The 20213-nt window shown below is 38.5% G+C and overlaps 1 protein-coding gene and 1 long non-coding RNA gene across 6 annotated transcripts in view; one reads left to right on the top strand and one right to left on the bottom strand.

Annotated features, from left to right (window-relative positions):
- NSMCE2 (NSE2 (MMS21) homolog, SMC5-SMC6 complex SUMO ligase) overlaps positions 1-20213 on the top strand; it is a 130150-nt gene that overhangs the window by 17269 nt on the left and 92668 nt on the right. For all 5 annotated transcript variants that reach the window (XM_032688733.1, XM_032688725.1, XM_032688698.1 and 2 more), the window contains one exon: positions 8450-8556. In XM_032688733.1, the coding sequence (XP_032544624.1) occupies positions 8450-8556 (107 nt within the window). The remainder of the gene's footprint in view (positions 1-8449; positions 8557-20213) is intronic.
- Positions 16228-18907, bottom strand: LOC116787266. Its single transcript, XR_004357233.1, has 3 exons — positions 18611-18907; positions 18038-18148; positions 16228-16412 (listed from the first exon to the last, which is right to left on the bottom strand). It is a non-coding gene; the product is annotated as an uncharacterized LOC116787266 (long non-coding RNA).

Raw genomic sequence — 20213 nt, 5'->3', positions numbered from 1 at the left:
CCAGACGTTTTCTGGGATTTCCCCTCCCCCCCCCACCGCATCTGTTTCATTTTGGGTCAGTAATGTTAACATTTGAGTGCTTGATGAGTGTTCATTTGTGTCTGTGTGAAGCTGTTGCAGTTGGTTGTGGAAACTTATTTTGGATTCTCTTGGGGTTTTTTTGTGTGTGTTAATGTAACTATGACCTCTGAACTGAGCTGAAATAAGACAGTGATGGATTGCCTTGATGTGAGGGGATTGTCTTAGTCTTACCTTCCTGTTTGATACATGTTCTACTGCTTTAACATTTACTGAAGCATCACACTTGATTGGATAATCTCTGATGAGGGCTTGTTAGCTCTGAGCTAGACTGCCTCCAGTTCTGGAGAGAGAAGTAAATGTTTCTGAGAATTGTGAAGGTCTTGAGTGAAAAGGGTTTGTTTTCCTATCTTTACTGATTTTTTTTGTTTCTGAAAAGTCTTTTGATAGACCCCAAATGAAGGAAATTCTACGTAATTACTGTATTTAGTTTAATGAAAGTAAACTTTGAACGAGCTTCTCTGAGAAATATAATAGATTAATTAGCACAAGCAAAGTTTTTCTTGTGAAAAACCTAATTGGTACTGTTTACTGCTGGCTAATAACAATCATGCCTTTTATTAGAGACAGAGTTGCACTTCACACTAAAATATTTGTTTTTCACCTGTCAGTGCATTTTAAAATATGAGAAGAATTGTTTTTTGGCAACAGAAAGCATTAATACAGTTGACTTGTAAACAAAAGTGCATGGATTATCTCTGTAGAATTCATAATGTGCCAGTAGAGATCTTGTGTAAAACAGAAGAAATTGTGCTTAAAAAAAGATCTAACAAGTTAGAATTGAACTTGTTGGAATAATAATTAAAAAAAAAAATTACTTTGCTCACATTAATTTCCAGGGGGAACCATAGATATAAAGCAGTCTGTGAGCCTTTATAGAATTGTAAAGACACATTAGAAGTCTTGAAATAAAATACTTAATGTGGAATATCAATTTTAAAAAGTGTTCAGAGGGATCAAAGAGTAGCAATTATGGCACCTTAACAAATATTTTACTGTTCCTTATGAGAGAAAATATTTCAAGGAAATTTTTGCCCAAATTCTAATGTTACCATATCAAGTTCTGAGAGAAGAAAGTGGGTAGAAGGAGGACAGCACTAACCCCCTTATTTTTAAATATTCCCAACCCTCCTATCTCTTGTTTTAGGAAGGCAAGGTCAGCAGCAGCTCGGGGCTCCAAGCCACACTATTGTGTGGTGCAGATGTGCCCGTGCCTCCACAGGCAGAAACTTTTTGTTAGTCATAGGTAAATAATTTCCCATTCAAATTATTAGTGAATGTTGTTTTCAGCCTTAATTTCATCATATGTTGAAATCCACTGAGAAGAGAGGGATATGTGTGTGTGTGTGTGTGTGTGTGTCTGTGTGTGTGTGTGTCTGTGTGTCTGTGTGTGTATGTATTATATATATATATGTAAAATATATATATTTAGGAAAACATGGGGGAGGTTTGTTATTTGTTTTATGAGAAATTGGTCAGATTTCTGGGTGAAGGTAACATATGCCTTGTACTTACTCTGAAAATACATGTGTGATTCCTGTATCTTTTTCTTGGCAAACAAGTTGACTTAGGAAAATTCCCCCCCCCCCATCTCCACTCTGCTACAGTTTGCCATCCCCTCAATTGTACTGGTGCAATTTTAAATATCTGCACTTCAGATTCCATTACTGCAATACCATGGTTTTGGGGTTTTGTATTTTGGTTTGGATTTGGAGGACAGATTGCTATTTTTAGCTTGAATTGTTTAATTAATCCAGTTTATGGTGTGACCCTATGAAAAGTCATATTATTCTAGCTGATGGACAGCAGAGGAGGAACATAAGAGGAACAGCAAGGATGAGTGCCTGGGGAAATGACCTGTGAAACTTACTTTGTTGCAAAGAAAATGTACATGAACCTGAGCCTTGGTGTTTTCTTGCTACTTGTCGTTCTGTTCTTCTTGGGCTTATGGCTGTAGCTAGTGCTGAGGAATGCTGATTTACTCATGTGCTGAAGAGAGAACAGTAATTCTGGGTGGATATCATAGTAATGCCAGGGAACTGGTGTAGAATTACGAGAGTGGAGATCTTGAGTTGCTTCTCAAAACTGTTGCATCCTGTAAATGTTTTATCCTTCTTTCAGTGCTTCTGCTTACTAGTTACACTGTCTTTGTTAACTTTAAATTGGTCTTTCCGCAGAATTAAGTGGGTGTTGATTGGTAAAATAAAGATTAACCTCTCAATGACCTTGGAATTTAGTAAGGAGAAAAGAGGTGCTGTTCAAGTTCTGGTCTCTTTGTCTGAATGGAGGGAAGTAGTCTGGGAGTTGTATGGGCTTTAGTATTTAGTCAAACAAAAGCCCATTCTTGTTTGGAGAAATTGTACATACTACCTGTCTTCATGTCTTGGTGCCGTAAGTGCCATCAAGTTACAGTAGCAAAAAATATGTAGATACACAAAGACTATTTTTCTCTTTCTGTTTTGTAGCAAAGTCTGTTTACTTCTATGAGAAATTAGTTGATGTCTTTGTATTATTTGTGTGCCTCAGCCTAAATTAAACCATCTCTATTTGTGTTGAATAATATTTTACTTCGGATTTTATACAGCAAAGCACATCAGCTCATGTCAGAGCTAAATCAAACTCTTATGTGAGAGCCTGTTTACTTCATTAGCTCAATATATTGTCAATCAGTGTTCAGAGGCATTGCCATGCTTTACATTGCAGTCTGTTTGGGTACTGTGGCAGAAATATCTTGTAAGATAGATCTTTGTTACTGCTTTCAAGTCTAAGCTGGGATCATTATGACTTTTTAGCCTTCCCCGGTAGGCTTGGGGAAAAAAGTACTGTAAGGAAGTTGCTTTCAAAAGCACTGTTGGCCTAGTTCAGCTGGCAATGGAGTTTAAGGGAGTTTCATGTTGAGCAAAAGTTTCATGATTATTATAGAATAATATAGTTATTTTCAAAAGTGGTTAGTGATTTTGGGTGCCTCAGTTTCTCTGTGCCCACTCTGAGATGATTCTCTTCAGAATGTGTGCAACACCCACTCGATGGAAATACTGCCCCCCTGAGACGTTTCAAACTGGGCATTCAGCAACTGAGATGTTTCAAGATGGGTGTTCAGACCCTGTGTGGTCTGTTTCTTTGAAATTCTCACTCTCTACAATATAAAGTACTTGGGTTTTTTTTCCATGGGATTCACAGGAGCCTCCTGGGCCACTGACCCTTGACTCTTTCCATTTCAGACTGTCATAGCCTACAGGGAAATGGTTTGTAATACAAGACAAGGGAGTTTTAATCAGGTGTAGTCTGTAATCTACCAGACACTCTTGGCTCATTTTACTTTAAAATAAAAAATAAGCAGAGAGAAATGGATAATTGAAGATTTTTTCCCACTACTTGCTGAACAAAACAAATGTTTAAATCCAGACTGAAAAGTACAGCCCTTTCCTTTCCAAATAAAACCTCAGAAGACTTTACTCAGGTACAGGAAAATGCTTGACCTAAATCCAAGTATTGCAGTTTGATTTGAAATTTCTTACAGAATCCAAATAGAAAATAAGATGAAACTTTTAAAACCACTCACAGGCAATAGTTCTGGTGCAATCTGTGTCCTTCTGTGCTGGTCTTTCCTTTACAAGTTCTGCCTCACACACTCTTGTCACTTCTTCTACTCAGATTTTTTTCTTTGATAGAATACCAGAAACTCATATTCAACTTCCTTCTTTGCTTGAGAGGACTCGAACTCACTTTTAACCATCTTCCAGAAGAATAGTTTAGAGATGAACTTGTTGGATATTGAGGAATGTTATAGAAACCCAGACTGGCTGAGGTTGGAAGGGACCGCTAGAGGTCATTTTGTCCAACCCCCCTGCTCAAGCAGGGCCACCTACCTAGTGTAGGTTTCTCTTTCTGTCATTCATGACATTTCATTTTGTGAGACATACCTGCTTTCAGTGGAGTCCTGGTATCTAGGTGAAGGTGAATGATCTGTAAAACCATTCCTGCATGCTCTGTCTCTAGCTCTGTGTATATGAAAGCTTTCTATGCAGCAGAATGGCTTCATTAGGAAACGGGGAGAAATACAGCTTCAAATGCTCTATGACCCAGTTAAGGCATTTCCTGAGAAGCTGGAGGTTTCATTAGGCCTAGCTAATGAACTGCCTGTTACATGGAGGGAAATTTTGCAATTACTGCCTCAAATTCCCCTTTACTCCACCAGTTGCCATTCCCTGTATGGTTGTTGGCCCTCTAATCAGTAATAATTTTTCTTCTCTTATGAACTGCAATGGTTAGTTCTCTTTCCAGAGGGCTCCACAGATATTTTTTGGACATTCTACTTTCAACCATTTCTCTGTGTGAGGATACCTGCTCTCAGGAGATGAAATGGGTATTCTCCAGTCTTTTGCTGTTTCTTTGTATGGCTTCTAATTTCTTTTAGTTTAGAATTTTCTGTATTAGCATTTTGCTGTTTTTGCAGCCTGATATGTTACATATGTTAAATATATCACATAGGTTAAATATGTTATAGGTCAGGGAGATGAGGTTTTGAAAGAAGTTTTCTTCCATGAGAGTTTTTTGAGAAGCTGTCCATGTATCTACAGGAGAAAAAGCGAAGATGTACCCTCAGTGCTTCAGAAGCAATCTCCTGTTTAGGTTCTTCCTGGTCTATGTAGCCTGGAGTACCATGTCAGGTTCATGCCTATGTAGACAGGGGAGGGAAATAAGACAGTGGTCTCCTCCACAGGTTGTTTGTATCCTCTCACTACTGAACATCCAGACATTAGAGGGACATCCTGCTACTGTCTTCTCCAAGAATGTTATGAATCTGTTCTTAAAGAGTGTGGGTTGGTTCAAAGTTTTTTTCAAGATCCAATTTGAATTATCGACAGTTTTGAGTAGATCAAAACTGGCAATGCAGAGTGGAGTCATAACACTTTTGGTTTTCAAAATGAAGGAAAAATGACAGCAAAAATGCTTAGCTGTATCCTGAATTGAGCATGTATGTTCTCCACCAGAAGATGGAACTAAATCAAGTGGGGAGCTTGTGTTCATCTGCTGTCAGCAGAAACTTGAAACCTGCTGGCAAAGTGTGTATTTTATCTGCTGCTGGTGCATGTGAAGACAAAGGCCTACTACTGCTGTTGCTAATGGCTCTAGTGACTGATGTTTTTGTTTTAAATGTTTTAAAAGTCTGGAATCTACAGTAAAAATTTGGGGGCAAATGGTATACCATTAGTCTTTTGCCTCAAAAGATGGGAAAAACAGAGTTAGGCCTTGAATTTCAAAGCAAACTAATATGTAGTGCAAGAAGTAGAACTGACATGTCCTGTATTGTTTAAATTGAAAGTTTTACTTTTGTTAGACAATACTGTAAACATATGACAGTATGTGTGTGTTTATGTTAATCCATGTTGTCTGTGCTTAAGCATTTATTTTAAGTACTGTTATACTTCTAAGTTTAGAACCTTTCTGTAATTTCATGGTATTCCAGAATATTTTGTGTTTAAGATAGTCTGTGGTGGAAGTGAGTGCTTATTTGGATTGCTGTGCACTGGCTGCAGGGCACCTGTAATACCCTAAATAGGCAAATACTGATTTGCACAGAAAGAAAGATTTTTTTGTGAAAAATCTTTAGAAATTTTGCAAACTTGTGGATGTATACAGGGACCTAAAGTAAATATGAACTCAGATATGAGAAGGAAATGCAAGTTTTTTGGATAGATTTTAGATTAGTGTTAGTATAGGAAGTATTAAATCAGTGCTGACTTGACTCTATCCTGTTATTGCAACTTCTGTTTTAACACTGTGGGTTCATGATACATAACTCAGCCCTGATTGATTATGATTTAAATCAGCAGTAAGGCACCTCAACGTGATCAGTTTGGTCTCTTTAGAAACGAGAAATTGAACTCTTGGTTGTCACTTTATGTAACTTTGTTCTTTAATATGTAGGGAGACTTTTCAGAATAATATCCCTGTTTCCATTATAATAAGAGATCATAAAATCATGCAAGCTGGAATTTATAACATGAACTCTGCATATTCATCCAGATAATTTTAACATGATGCACATGGGCCTTTGAAAATGAAATTATGGCCTTGGACTGGCCTTTCTGTGAGTAAAAAATGTAATATTGCGAAATGTATAATCTCTGAGTGGTGAGGGTAATGACTTGTGAGGAAATGCTTACTAAACTCAACATATTTAGTATAGATAACAAGGAGAAAACTACAATATGCAACTTTGATGGTATTTTGTGGCAGTAGCTAAAAGCATATGCAGATAGTTTGGAATGCATTCCTTAAATATGAATTAGAAATAAGATTAGGATAAATTTTGATTAGATAACAGAAAGGCACTGGTACAGCACTTGCACTTGCAAAGCATTTGATTTTGGTGTTAAGCTGGGTTGTTGGCCTGCAGAGTGCATGGTTTGAGTACTTTGGAGAGTAAGCTGGCTTTGTAGCTGGAGTCTGGTGGATGGGTGGAACGGTCAGTACATGAAGAATGTGGGGCAGGATGTAGTTAATGTCCCTCTTGCCTGAGCTGTGTTCCACCACTTTGAGCTTTATTTTAATGCATCTCTCAAGTTGCATGCAATATTATTATTCTTTACCTAAAGCTTTTTTTTAACTGTTAGGAAAGACAGCATTAATACAGCTCTCTTGGTGTTTAATAGTGCACTTCTCTTGCCCTAAAAAAAAATAAAAAATATTTAGGCCACTGTAGTTTCTTTATGTTGTGGATATGATTCATTTTGGCCATGGGAGGAGAATGACAGTTACTTGCTACACAAACCTTTCCTGTGATTCATGGAGTGCCATTTGTGTCAGCCTTGAAGGAGGCACTTCATATGCTTCCTTGCAGGAAGGAAAGAGTATGATCATAGTTACCAGATAGGATATGGAAATTGGGTGGGAGGGAAGGGAAAGAGGAGAGGGAAATGCTGATTATTCAGAAGAAAGTTGCAGGAGTGCCAAGATTCTGTCTGCAGTATCCATTCATCTACTTAATGAAAAATGGATACATACCAAACCTATATATAATTAAGGGAAACGTCAGAACTGTAATTGCCATGTTCACAAAATAGAATGGCTTATTATGTAACTCTTTGTGTAAATATATCTTAGCACTTTTCCTCAGTCTCCTGGATCCATCAGTGGTATGAAACTTCTGTCCCTGAGTGATGTGTTTCAGATTTTGCTCTCAAGCTGATGGCCATATACAGTGCTTTGTGTTAGCTCTCTGCGGAGACAGATTTTTGTGCTCTAACATGATAATATAGTTAGCAACTTGGGCAGTGTACTAGCTTGTCAGATCAGAAACATTTTCCTTTCTTCACAAAAAAAGTAATTTAAAAAGCTGTACCGCAATTTTCTTCCTAAAAGTAACAGCACAGCTTGGCTACTTAACTGCTTGTAAAGAAGAATGCTCCATTAAATGGTAACCCCTAGTGCTGCATGGCAGATTCTGGGCCTCTTTCATGATATCCAGAGGCTTTCAGCTGTTTTCTCTGTACCTGGATGCTGCAGGGTAGGAATAAATGGGAGTAGCAGAAGTGGAAACTTAGGTTTCCTAAGTTCCTAATTTCCTGCATGGGTTAGGGGCTTGTGGCTGGCTGTCCTCCTGCAGTTGGCAGGATTTGGTGTGGTACATGTGGCTGTGTCAGGAGATAGAACTGTGGCTGTTCAGCCATGTAGCATCTACAAAGGGTCCTTATCCAGCTAAGCAGATGCACAGCAATGTTAGAATGGGAAAACAGAGGTATAGTTAGAGATGAAAGAAGTGAATTTAGGAGGAAAGAAGAAGAGAATAAAAGTGGATGTGAATTGCTAATTGCATGTATTAATTGATTTTCCCAGGCAATTAGAATTTTACTGCTTGAATCACCAATGCTATTCAGTCCTCCAATATTTCCTGTGTTATAAAACGCTGGCTCTGTTTTGATTTTCCAGTAGCTGTGTTTATTGGGGATAAGGGGTCTAATTATAGCTTGAACTATACTGTACTGAGAGGGCATTTAAGTTTCTTCTGACTATTTCTGAGGCAATGTGATGAGTCATGAAATATAACTTTTGCAGAAAATATCCTGATTGCCTAATGACTAGGTGTTGGTAGATGAAATTACACACACTCTCTCTTGTTCACATGAAACCAGGAAAGTGTCTTTCTGAGTAAGCTGTTTGTTCGAGTTACCCAAGAAATGTAAAAGATTACAGTTGCAAAATAGGAAAAAAAGTATATGTTTGAGGAGCTTGAAAACACCTGCTGATACACATATGCTTTAAACATTCACAGTATCGATATTGTAAATAAAATATTTGCAAAGAAGAAATACTGCCTGAAAATAATACAACTGATCATCCATGTTCCAAATGTTTTATTTTGCAGATGATGAAGAGGATGTTAACAGTATGGAAAAAGTCATGTTAGAATTTGCTGCAATGGACAGATCTCTTAATAATTATATAAGAGCATTTGAGGAAACAGTAAATCAGGTAAACTGCCTCTTCTAATAACGTTATGAAAACATATCCTTATTTAAAAATTATTTTTTAGTAGACACAAATGTTGCATTAAAGCAACACATGGTTGTAGAGATAAATCTTTGGCAGGTATAAAATACTAAAGTTACTGGTACAACTACATATTTTTTTTCCCAGTGTGATAGAGTTTCTAATTCCTCCCCTTGAAACTCACACCAGTGGAAATACGGGAAGAGTAGTGCTTCGGGAATGACTGAGGACACTGTAGTTAAGACAACTTAGTCTTGGGTGACACCTGCCTTGTGTATTGTGGAAGATGGAAGTGCAGATGGACGAGGCAGCTGATTTTGGGAACAAGCACGTGGCTGTGGCAGTAGGGAATCAGTGTTTTAAAGCCTGCCTGCCACCTGACTATGCTGGTGCTAATAAAGGGTGAGCTTGTTAATTGCCCGCTCAATTAGCCGGGGGCTCGTTCTGTGCTTGGTTTCAGGACGGACAAACCCCCGGCGCGGCCGTGCCGGCAGCGACCGCCAGGGGGCACCGCGGCCGCGGGTTTCCCATCCCATCCCATCCCATCCCATCCCATCCCATCCCATCCCATCCCATCCCATCCCATCCCATCCCATCCCATCCCGACCGGGAGCAGGCAAGGGATCCACAGCAGAGCCAGGGAGGAAAGAGGCAGTCCCAGGGCAGGCTGGACTTAGTCCCTTCATTTTCAGGCCACATAATACCTGGAGAACTCAACTTCCTAAGCAACCTATTCTAGTGTGTGTCTGCAAATTGACTTCTTGGTTTTGTGTGGATTTCTCTAGAAAAGGCAAAAGTGCATTCCTGATTTCCCTTCAAAATGGGAAATCTCTGTTTCAAAACTTGAAGGTGGTAGAGCTTTTCAATTAAATCTGCCCTGCTGTTATCTTGCTATTGCTTTTTGCTCTTTTAAAAGCAATAACAGGAGAGCAAAACAATACATTTTCCGCTAGTTCTATTCTGAGATGCTTTTTCTTTTGTAGAAAGGTTTTCCTGTAATATTTCTTTTTAAATCATCCTAAGTCAGATGCTTGACTGAAAAATCTTCTTTCAAAAAATTAAATATACATATTTAAAAGGAGTTGAAAACTATGTCCACATCAGCAGGTGTTGGACAGCAGTAAATACAGGCACTGTATGCAGTCTTTAAATATACATTTCATCTCAGATGTCATCATAATTGCAGACCTTCTAGTTTATGTTGGATGGTTCAGGACTTTTTCCTTTTATTTGGAATATTCATGATTTTTAAAGCTTTCCTAGTAAATCATAGCATAGTTCTCATCATTAGAGATTAATGGTGTATATCCAGACTTGAGTGAAACATAGCTGGTTTATATTTTGATTTTAAGCTATTAATTAATGATGTGTTACTGTTATGATAGGAATTTCAAGTAATTTTCAGCAACTACTTTTTATCTTTTTTCATTACTTCCATCTATCAGCAAAACACTTTTATTTCATCTTTAGGAATATAAAGAGTAAGCCTGTGCCTTCACCAACAAAGCACCCAAATCCTGTTTACTTCAGATACATTCACTCATGATCTTTTAAGTTAAGCAGAGATTTAACTACTTGACTGAAGATACTTTTGTGGGTTTTTAGATAGGGCAGTGACACATTTGTGATTTTTAGGATTGAATTCAGCAGTATCTGTTGTGTGCATATCCATGCTGGTGTGCAAAAAAATAGAAAGTCCTGGAAAGGTTGGTTTGCATTTTTTCCCCTTTTTTCCCTAATGGAACTCATTTGTGTTGTTAAAACAAGCTCGTTCACTGTTCTTTCAGTCCTAAGGTTTTAAAAATGCTGCTCCAAGATATTTAACATGTTCTAGCGTCTACATGGATTATAAATTTGGTAATGGCTAATCTCTTAGCCTCTAGCCACACTTCTCCTGTCTCTGCTTCCTACCTCAGTCTGGGGAGTTTTCTCTACTTTCCCCTGCCAGCATCCTGAACCTTTCTGAGTATGAGAAGGAAATGTATATAACTACTGCAGTAGAACAGTTACAGTCTGTTCTCTGAAAAATAACTGCTCATGCTTTATTTTGGCAGCTAGCTGCATGCCATGCCTCTGGAACTACACTGCCTATCTCCAGTTACCTGTCAGAGACAGTTTAAAATCTCTTTCTGGGAAACAGATACTGTTGCTGAATTTAGGGCTGCACCTGGAAATAGCTGTAGAAAGGCTTGAGTTTAAAATAGCCTCCACTGGCTTGCTCCCTGGTTCCATCTGAATTTCTTACCTGAGGGCTTTCTCTGGGGAGTTGCATCAGGTCATTAATTTTCACAAGAGACTGTTCTTCATACACAGTATTAACAGGATTTGTCTCCACCTGCAAAACACTTTTAATCTGATTATTTTGTATGTTTGTATGTTGACAGTTTTTCTGGTCAGTAGTTTCTTCACACAATAGTGAATCTGAAAGCATATTATACTCTGTGTTTCACCTTCTAACCACCTGCTTGTAGTGAAATGTCCAACTGGAATTTAGCAAGATAAGGAGACAGCAACAGTTAAAATTCCTAATTTATTATTTTATTATATGTACCTTTAAGTGGCATTGACAAATACATGATATTGTACAACCAAAGTATGTCATGTAAATAGCTAGAAACTAGCATGAGATATAGTCACATGTTTTCTCAAAGCCAGTTTTTTTGTTGATTTCGGCTGCAGTAGGTGGAATGCAGAAGGTGAGACATAACAGCATCCTCTTCTGGTTGAATCAGCAGCCTGTTGAGCAAGAAATGAGCACTTGAGTCACAGTGTTTCCAACAATAGGCTGTGGGAAATCCTTTTTCTGTGGAAACTCCCTATGCCACTGGATTTTCTTGTACCTGTGTAATGACTGGACTTCTGCTGCTGCTTCTTTTTTCATTTTTAATGGGTATTTTTAAAATAAATTAACCAATATTCAGGTCCTTACCACGCAAAGTGCAGACAGCACTCTTGCTTTTAGTGTAACAACAAAAGACTGATGGAGCTGCAGTGTCTCTTGCAGACTTTATAGTCCTGAGGTGGACACAAATGATTGGGACCCAGGCTGACAGGCAATGCAAGTGTTCCCTGCTGTAAAGAGCTCTCAAGTGGCCAGAATGTTGTGTTGTCCCAAATATGGATTCTTTCACCCAGTGTGCAGGAACATTATGCACACACAGAGTTGAGATACTTGATTTTATTTTATATCTGTGGAGAGATAGGTGCTGGGTGCTGAATTCATGAAGGTAGCCCACCTTGAGTGGGCCGGGTGCTCATTTTTATACACTTCGAGCAGTAAAAAAATGGCATTTCCGATATGTGTAACAGCCTAAATCTGTAGTCTTTGGCTTTGCATTCTCTCATCTCCACGTAAAGATACAGTGCATACTAGTTTTACCATGCATGCTCTGTGAGGAAGGGCTTATGTGAGGAAGTTGTTCTTGGCTCTGTAGTTTGATTTATTGTGTCCTCTGTTCTTGCTTCTTGAGTCATGGCTCTTGGTTCCTGCAGTTTGGCTGTTCCCTCATTTTTTATAAGTTCTTTTATTTTTGCTGTACTTCAGTGAATTTTTAACTTCTCCTGGTATTTAATTTCAACAGTTGTACCTGTTCTCTTAGTCCCACTCTGCTGTCTGGATTAGCAGGGGTGTTGGTGGTGGACTCTGATCACTCACTTGGCTTTTCAAGCATTTGGCTTCTTTGGGACTGTAAAAACTGGGTTAAATTTTCTGAAGTCCACAGGCTTCATTTGGGGACTTCATCTTTTATCTTCTCTAGATAAAATTAATTACAATGTATTGTAGATCAATCTGGAGAACAAGAGAGATGAAAATAACTTTCTAATGTTGCATTATTCCCACCCCTCTTCTCCTTCAGGGAAAGAGAACCTGGGCTATTTTGTATTTTTGCAGGTGAGAGCAAAGTGTTGAATGTAACTGAAGGCATCTCTGGTAAAGTTTACGTAATGCTTCCTTTTGTAAGTTACTGCTTTGCCAAACATCACTTCGGCTTACTTGGAATTGTGTCTGCTTTTCCTAAGCCTGAACACTGCAAGGGAGGATAAAATCCAAACCCAAGTGAGGTGGAAGAAACACATAGGAGACATGTTTCAGGAAAAAATTAAGAACCATGTTAAGGGAGCACCGAGAGTGGGAAGAGGCAGACAAATAGTAAAAGACATGGGCTTGGGAAGTCATGAGGTCATGTAGACAGAAGGGGAAGAGACTGGTTGAAAGAGTGCTAGGAATGAGATGGTGCTGAGCTGAAGAAAAGATGAAGATATTAGAAGTTTCATCAGTGCTTGGGTTTTATCCCTGTTTCTGCTACAGCCTTCCAACGTTGTTCTAGGTGAGTAATTTCTACCACCATCTCAGTGGCTGCCAGCATCTTGGTTTTCTGACTGTCCTGCATGGAAACTGATTTGAGCAATTATAACTGCAATTTAAATTAATTAAAGTTTGAACACAGGAAATGAAATTAAACATGTTCTTTTTTAGGTTTTATCTGTAAAAATACATACAAATTATGTAAGTGTATGTCTTGAGAGGGTTTGAAGTCTGGATGTGTTGGTCATTCATGCCTGTGTGACTTCATACCTTGTCAAATGTTCAGTCTTCCTTTGGCAAAGATGAGGAGTGCACCATATTCCTTTTACAAGGGTGGTTTTGTCTCTACAGGATATACAGGAACTACTCTTAGATTTGTTTTGTATTTTTGATAATAGTTCTCTTCAAACCAGTAGGTTCATTGGACATGGAATAGGAGGAGGTGTTTGTTCACTGTGTCAGTAATTTAGAGCAGATTACGTATTATTGGGGTCTGTTATCTTTGTGGCCAAGTGTGTAGGTTTTAATCCTGCAGAGGAATAATTCCCTTCAGTGATACAGGTCATATTCATTCCAAGTGTGCAGCTTGTGAGTGATCTAAGGAGCAATTGCAGAAAAGTAAATAAACCTGCTGTCCAGTCCAGTCCATGGTCTATGTTTCTTCACTTAAAACTCATAGTATCATGGTGTAGTTACTTGGATGGTCTTTCTCGATCTCATAAAAATGAAAGAGACTTAAAGATAAAATCTTTGTTACTCGTCTCTGCCAGCATAGCTGTGTAGGCCGGGAATGCTGTTGGAGGAGATTCTGCCAATGTATCCATTTGGTTTTGAAAAAGCAAACTAAACCATTGAAACACTTTCTGTAATGGTAGCTCCACCTGCACTGTGGGTTTTGAAGGAATAGCAAGGTCAAGGAGAGGATGTGTTTCCAGCCAGCACCCGTCCTTGGTGGCACAGCTCTGGCAGCAGAACTAATGTGATGACCAAGTCCAGGGTGTGTGGCAGGTGCCAGCAGTGTCATCAGTGATCGCCACTGCCTGCTAGAGACAGGGCTGGGCTTCAAAATCAGATTGTCCCTTAGTTTTCTGTAGGGCTAAGTACCAGGAAGAGTATGAATCCCAAGGGATTCATGTGTTTTTGCTGATTCAGGACTCTCTGCCGGTGACTGACACTGTGATACCCATTACAGTGTTCTCAGTGTAACAGTTTTTAACATGAAACTTTCTAGTTTCATGGAACAAACAACCTTGTTTGGTGCTGATGTTTTCTTGATAAGCACTTTGCTCGTCTTTTTGTCCTTGCTACACTGTCACGACAGCATGTTTTAGGGCAAAATCCACTGATGACATCCATGTCTGCAACTGTGACCTTTACTGTTCCAGCTGAGCTCAGAGCATTTCCTCTGACAGGTGCAGTGCATCAGTGTTTCCTGATTCTGAAATCTTGTCTGCTGACCATGAAAATTTTGAGAGCTTCTTTTTATCAGTAAAAATCCTCTGCTACATAGAAATGGCTCATGAAGATCTTTGTAAAGTCTGCTACCAGGAATATGGGTTTAGTGGAACATCTTTTCTTGGGCTGGTAGGGAGAATAGAAGAGCTCTTGTAGTCTTTGACTGCATTTATTTTGACTCTATGATTGTAAAGCAGGTGATTCTATCTTGAAATTCACTTAGATTGTGCTGAAGTGCACCATCAAAGGTAACAAGTCAATCCCTTGGTGAAAGACGTTGTACCTGTGCCAGTGTCTTCTCTCCCATCAAATAATAAAAAGATTTCTGGAGAATTTGCTTCATCTTTACAGTTTTTGTTAATAATGGGTGTCTCAGTGTTATTTTGATACCTTGAATGCTTGTTTACTTGCTATCTACTAATGAAGCTACTTCAGACTGATAATTCATCTTACAGAATAAGCCAAACGTGGACATTGGGTCAAGCCCTTATAATGGCTCAGGCAGAGAATAGTAGAGAAAAATATTACATGACTATAGTTTTGCCTTTACGTATATATATAATGCCATAGGGCTTACTAAAACTTTTACAGGCAAACTTAATTCTGGTATTTACTAGCTACAGAGTTCTTTAACATTTTAAAGTTTCTTCAGTACAATTTCTTTGATATAATGTATTGCTTGCTCTGTCCTACTGCCATCTCCAAACAGTAATTCAAAATATATTTCACTGTTGTGGGCATGTACTCTGCTTCCTGCAGGAACTGGGACAAGGATGCATTTCAACACTTTTCTGATATTTACTTTATAATATTTACTTTTTTGTGTCTTTCTCTGTATGTGTCAGACTAAGCATTTGATGGAAGCCGCTTTTTTATTTTCCCAGAATTGGTGATCTATTTGTATAGTTTGCTACAATAATATGTTAGAGTCTACATTTGATGAGCTGCAATTAAAATATTTTTTTAGTGAGCAGCATATAAAGAAGTAGGAGTAGTGTTTTATTTTTTGTGGGTTATAGAGCACATCCTCAGTAGTGTTTCTCGGATGTCTCCTAGCAAGTAGAAAAATGTATCTTGCTTTTTGGAGACTAAACCCTGGAAACTCTTGCATACAAACATAGGTTTGTTTGACTTCACTGGGGTCACTTACATTGGTCAAGCTAAACATTTTCCTAAATATTTGCAGTGTCAACAGAGTAGTTGCTGAAATGGCCCTTGGCTTGTGTGGGTAGGAGTAGGGCAGCAGGGACCACAGCTGGTTAACAGCGAGGATTTGGGTGAAAAGAAATGTTCTGGACCTAGGACCATGGCGTGGAACTAGTGGTAGCAGGGATAGTATTAAGAACAAATGTGCCAAAGAAATCCTAAGAACCACGTCGTAATTTGAAAACTCTTTTTGTTATGTTGGGCAGCAGTGCTGCCCAGTAGGTAGCAAACTAGGCTGCAATTAATGAGGACTGGATACTATGTTCAGGTTTACCTTCAGCTTGTGTGGTTCACCTTGACAAATTGTTTCCCTCCATGCCTTGGGCTATGGTCCTGTGTTCATTAATATCACTTTTGTGCAGTACCAAATGACCTGGTCGCACATTCTCAGCAAATAAGCCAGATCACATGATACTTTGTTTATTCTGGCTGTTTGCTGGCTGCAGAAGGACACACACTACCTGATGGAGCATAACTCTGTGCAAAATTAGAATTGGCAGAGTGGGCTGCACTTAATCAGTGCATCAAGCAGCTGTGGTGGTTTTGATCTCATACGAGGCACACTGAAACTGAATTTACTGTCTAGTCCAACCACGATCTCAGTCATGTGGACAGCATCCTGTACCTGTCTGTAAAGAGATTTATTTTTTTTACACTTGGAGATTTCAAACTGAAAAAAACCTGAATTCAACTTTTTAATGATTTTATTTTAAGGATTTAAGAATTGCAGTTGACAGTCTGAACTGTTTCAGAAATTCCAGAAGGTCACAAGAGAGCAACTGAAAGTCTCTGTGATTTGGATACCTACTTTTCTAGGCAATGTCTGCATTTCAGAGTCAATGTGAGTTAACTCTGTCTGGTTTAGCTTAGCCTAGAGAAAGAAGATAAAATTATGATCTGTAATGAAACTGGTAGGTGTTGAGGTAAAATAGACAGATGAAAAAGCCATCTTAATCTCAAATAATGAGTTATTTCTTGGTTGATGAAATTTGTTATTGGAAACACTGGAGTTGTAGTTTCAGTTGCTCAGTAGTGAAAACAGTCTTTCAAATTAACCATCTCATCTAGAAAGATCCTGCTGACAGTTCAAGAATTTAAATTCTGGAGCCAGGGGGTGGAGAGTGAGTGCTAAATGCTGGATGATTCTCAGCAGCAGGGGTTTTCACTTGAAATTAATTTCTCCTGTTAATTGAACACACCCAAGTTGATCAGTGTCTTTGGGGAGGCAGTTTCTGGAATACCTTCCATAAAATGTCTCCCTCCAAATGTTGAGTGTTGTTTTAATTACTGTAATTGTTTCCAGAAATTATATGTGTATGTTGGATATTTTAATATTCCTTCTATAAAATTTTAAATATTAGGCCACTCATTTAAAAACATTTACTTTTTTGCCTAGTATGTTTTTAAACTGATCTTATCAATAAAAATACTCAGCGACATAGATTTTCCCTCTGCAAAATTCTTAGCAGCTTTCTAATGAATTACAGATAAAATGTTGCTTGCAGCATTAACTAGATCACGCTTTTTTTGTAGCTGCTACTGCCATGAATTTGTTCTTGTTAAAGAATTTCAGTTAAGAAGAAGTTAGTAGAGGTTCTTGCCTTTATTCCTAGCTTCCTCATAAATTATTTTATTTGGGACTTTTTCTTGTTCAGCTGTTCTATACCGGGTGTAAGCAGGAGTGTGCATGCAACATGTTGCATGTAGTTCAGAATGTACCAAATTCTTATGACTTCTTAATATGGTTTCTTCTGAATGTCTTCACTTTTACAGAACTGTGTATTTAAGGCCTTTGTTAACATGAAAAGAACTGAGTGTTTGTGGAGCATTTCTTTGCTTTACTTTTTGATGTTGGGAGTTAAAAGCAACTTTTAGACATTTTTTTCATTAAATAATGAGTTTCTCGTGATTTTTAACACATGCACTCCACCTGTGTTGCGGGTGTTGAGTTGTTTTTCTTTCTTGCCTTTTTACTTTGCTCCTGTTGATGGGAGGCAGTGCTTTGATTTAAAAGCAACAGCATGACTTCTTTGTGTCTGTGCTGCTGTATGTAACTATGCCTATTCTAATGCCTGTTAAAATTTAAAAAAAATCTGCCCAGTAGTATGTATGCATTTTATTATCTTTCCAACTTGAGGAAGAGGTTTCAAAAAAACCCTCAATCCTGCCAGAAATCAATACCAGATGTCATAGTATCTCCCAAATATGGCCCTATTGTTGATAACCTACTGTGAGTTACAAACACTGTGCTTGATAATAAGGATTGGCAAGTTGAAGTAATTTCTGGGCTCTCATCTTATTTAACTGAGCTAAGTGCATAGCCTGAGCAAGCTGATTTAACCAGCTGAAGTATTTCTTTTATCCTTAGACTTGTGTGTTAACACAGACAGTGAATGAAAAATACTATAAAAAACTTAAGAAAATGTGTACATCAGATGCATTCAAAACTTCCTTATAAAATGTGAAGTTCCCACATTAACATGTACTCACACATACCATGCTGATTAATTTCTCTGTGTTTGTAGAATTTTAAAGCTCAATGATGTTGCTACTCTGACTCTTCTGGAACTCTTCAAATGTTGGGGCCTCATTGCATTGCCAGTGCTTCTGTGTGAACGATTCACTGTGTTTATTCAACTAGATACTCATCCACTGTTCAAAGACGTTATGGTGCTATTTTTCCCCCAGCAGTCTGTTGTGTGGGGAGGAGGTGGGCTTGGATGCAATGGAGAGTTTACAAGAATTGCTGGGAAGATGGCAAGTCTGGTAGGGAAAACTTACAGGGTGTGGTTTTGTGGGGTGTGATAATTGTTGTAATACAAAGTGTGGGCTGTAGATGGAATGTTTCTCCATGGATATTTTTATGCTTAGTTGGAGGTGATGAAGGGATACAGGTAAAAGCTGGGCTGCACTGGAGGCAGTTTGGTCCAGTTCAGCAGAATAGTCTCTTGAAACTCAGGGTGTTTCTGAAGTAGCTATTAACAATCCCACTGTATGCCCGTAATCCTCACAAAACAACCCCACCTTTCCCCACTGCTATCCCTTAAATTCCACAGCCCTAATCACCACCTCTGCTCTGTGGAGTCATGTTGCTTTTGCTTATGTTCAGTTTGGTGGGCTGCTCCTCTGCCTTTCCCCTCGTTTCCCCTCTTACATCCTGCTTAGGCTTCAGAATCCATTTTTTGTCTTCTTTTGGCCAAACCCAGCGTTGGCTGTTGTTAGTTGGTTACATGCTCTTGGAGAAGACTTAGCGGTGTTGCATTTTTTCTCACTGACAGCTGTGTATCGTATCTCTTGGCAGATGAAATCTGACACAACAGTGGAAATCCTGTTGAACAGTGTCTCAGGAGAATCTGGCCCATCAGTTGGATCCGCACAGAGCTGCCCCATCACTTATGACATGATGTGTCTCCACTAACCCTTTATGAGCTAATTAGACCTGAGTTTAGCAAGTCATCCTCCTTAATCTACCAGTTAGGTTTGAAGATGCCTGGCCACCTTCATCAGTCAGGCTTATAAACAAAATGTCAGACAAATCCCATCAATCAGGTTTATACACCCAGCACAGCTCACTGTAGTTGTAGTGGTTATTACAGCTCAATGTGGGTTTACGCTTGGCCATTTCCAAACCCCACAAAACTCTTTATATTATTCACTCCTTAAACTGGTTCTTTTTAGCACTTATTTGCCTGTTAAATTTTTAATAAAAAGAGAGTGTTTTATGGTAAGGAGAAAATCCACCTAAAGCAAAAAGCACCTATAGAGGACCACAGGTGTGGCTTTACTTTTGCTCAAGGAGAAACTGTCAGTTGATTCAGATAAGCGGTGACTATTACAGCAGTGTGTAGACATGGATGGAACAGAAGTGTTTGTTCACAGTGTGTCACATAAAGAGCCATTTAATGAAGTTATGCAGCAACAGGTTTTAAAGCAACTAAAGGAAGTAACTTTTTACACAGTGAATAGTTACATTGTGGAATTATGTGCCACAGGATTTTATGGACTCCAGAAGCATTAATTGGTTCAAACAGCTACTAGACAAATTAATGGAAGAAAAAAATCCTAGACAGCTGTTAGATGCAAAAGATTTAAATACAATCACTGTCTTGGTAAGTCCCTAACATTGACTGGCTATGTAGCTTTAGATAAATCACATTTATATTCTGTTTCAAACCTATTTTGGAACATTGTTCTATCTAAAACTACCTTTTGCCTCCATAATTTTAATACTTGGAAAGTCTTCAGAGTATCTCATAATTTATCTCTGTGTTCTTACTCATATATTTGATGATTTAAAAAATAAATAACAGCTCCTGCTCTGGGCATTGTTATATAATTGAAAAATTCTTAATCTGAAAGCTCACTTCAAATCCATATAATATAAAACCACATAGACCATTTAATAATTAGGTACTAGCAGATAAAATCCAGTTTGAAGTTAGTAGAGCTACACCCACTTGGACCAAAGAAGGGAGGAATCTTCAGCTAGATCCTTGTCTTGCACCCAGTTTTCTCCCTTAATGCCCAAGAAAAACTTAGTAACTAGTTCTAAATAACAAGTCTTGCTTGTAATATTGATGGGAGGAGGTGAATTACACCTCTGGGTGTGTATCTGCTGGGTCCCCTTCTTAAAAATTTGATGAAATTTCAACTTAAGTACCTGCTCTGATCT

This window comes from Chiroxiphia lanceolata, chromosome 1 (assembly GCF_009829145.1).
Source record: "Chiroxiphia lanceolata isolate bChiLan1 chromosome 1, bChiLan1.pri, whole genome shotgun sequence".
In the NCBI taxonomy this organism is placed as follows: Eukaryota; Metazoa; Chordata; class Aves; order Passeriformes; family Pipridae; genus Chiroxiphia; species Chiroxiphia lanceolata.
This window is presented reverse-complemented; position numbering and strand designations above follow the sequence as displayed.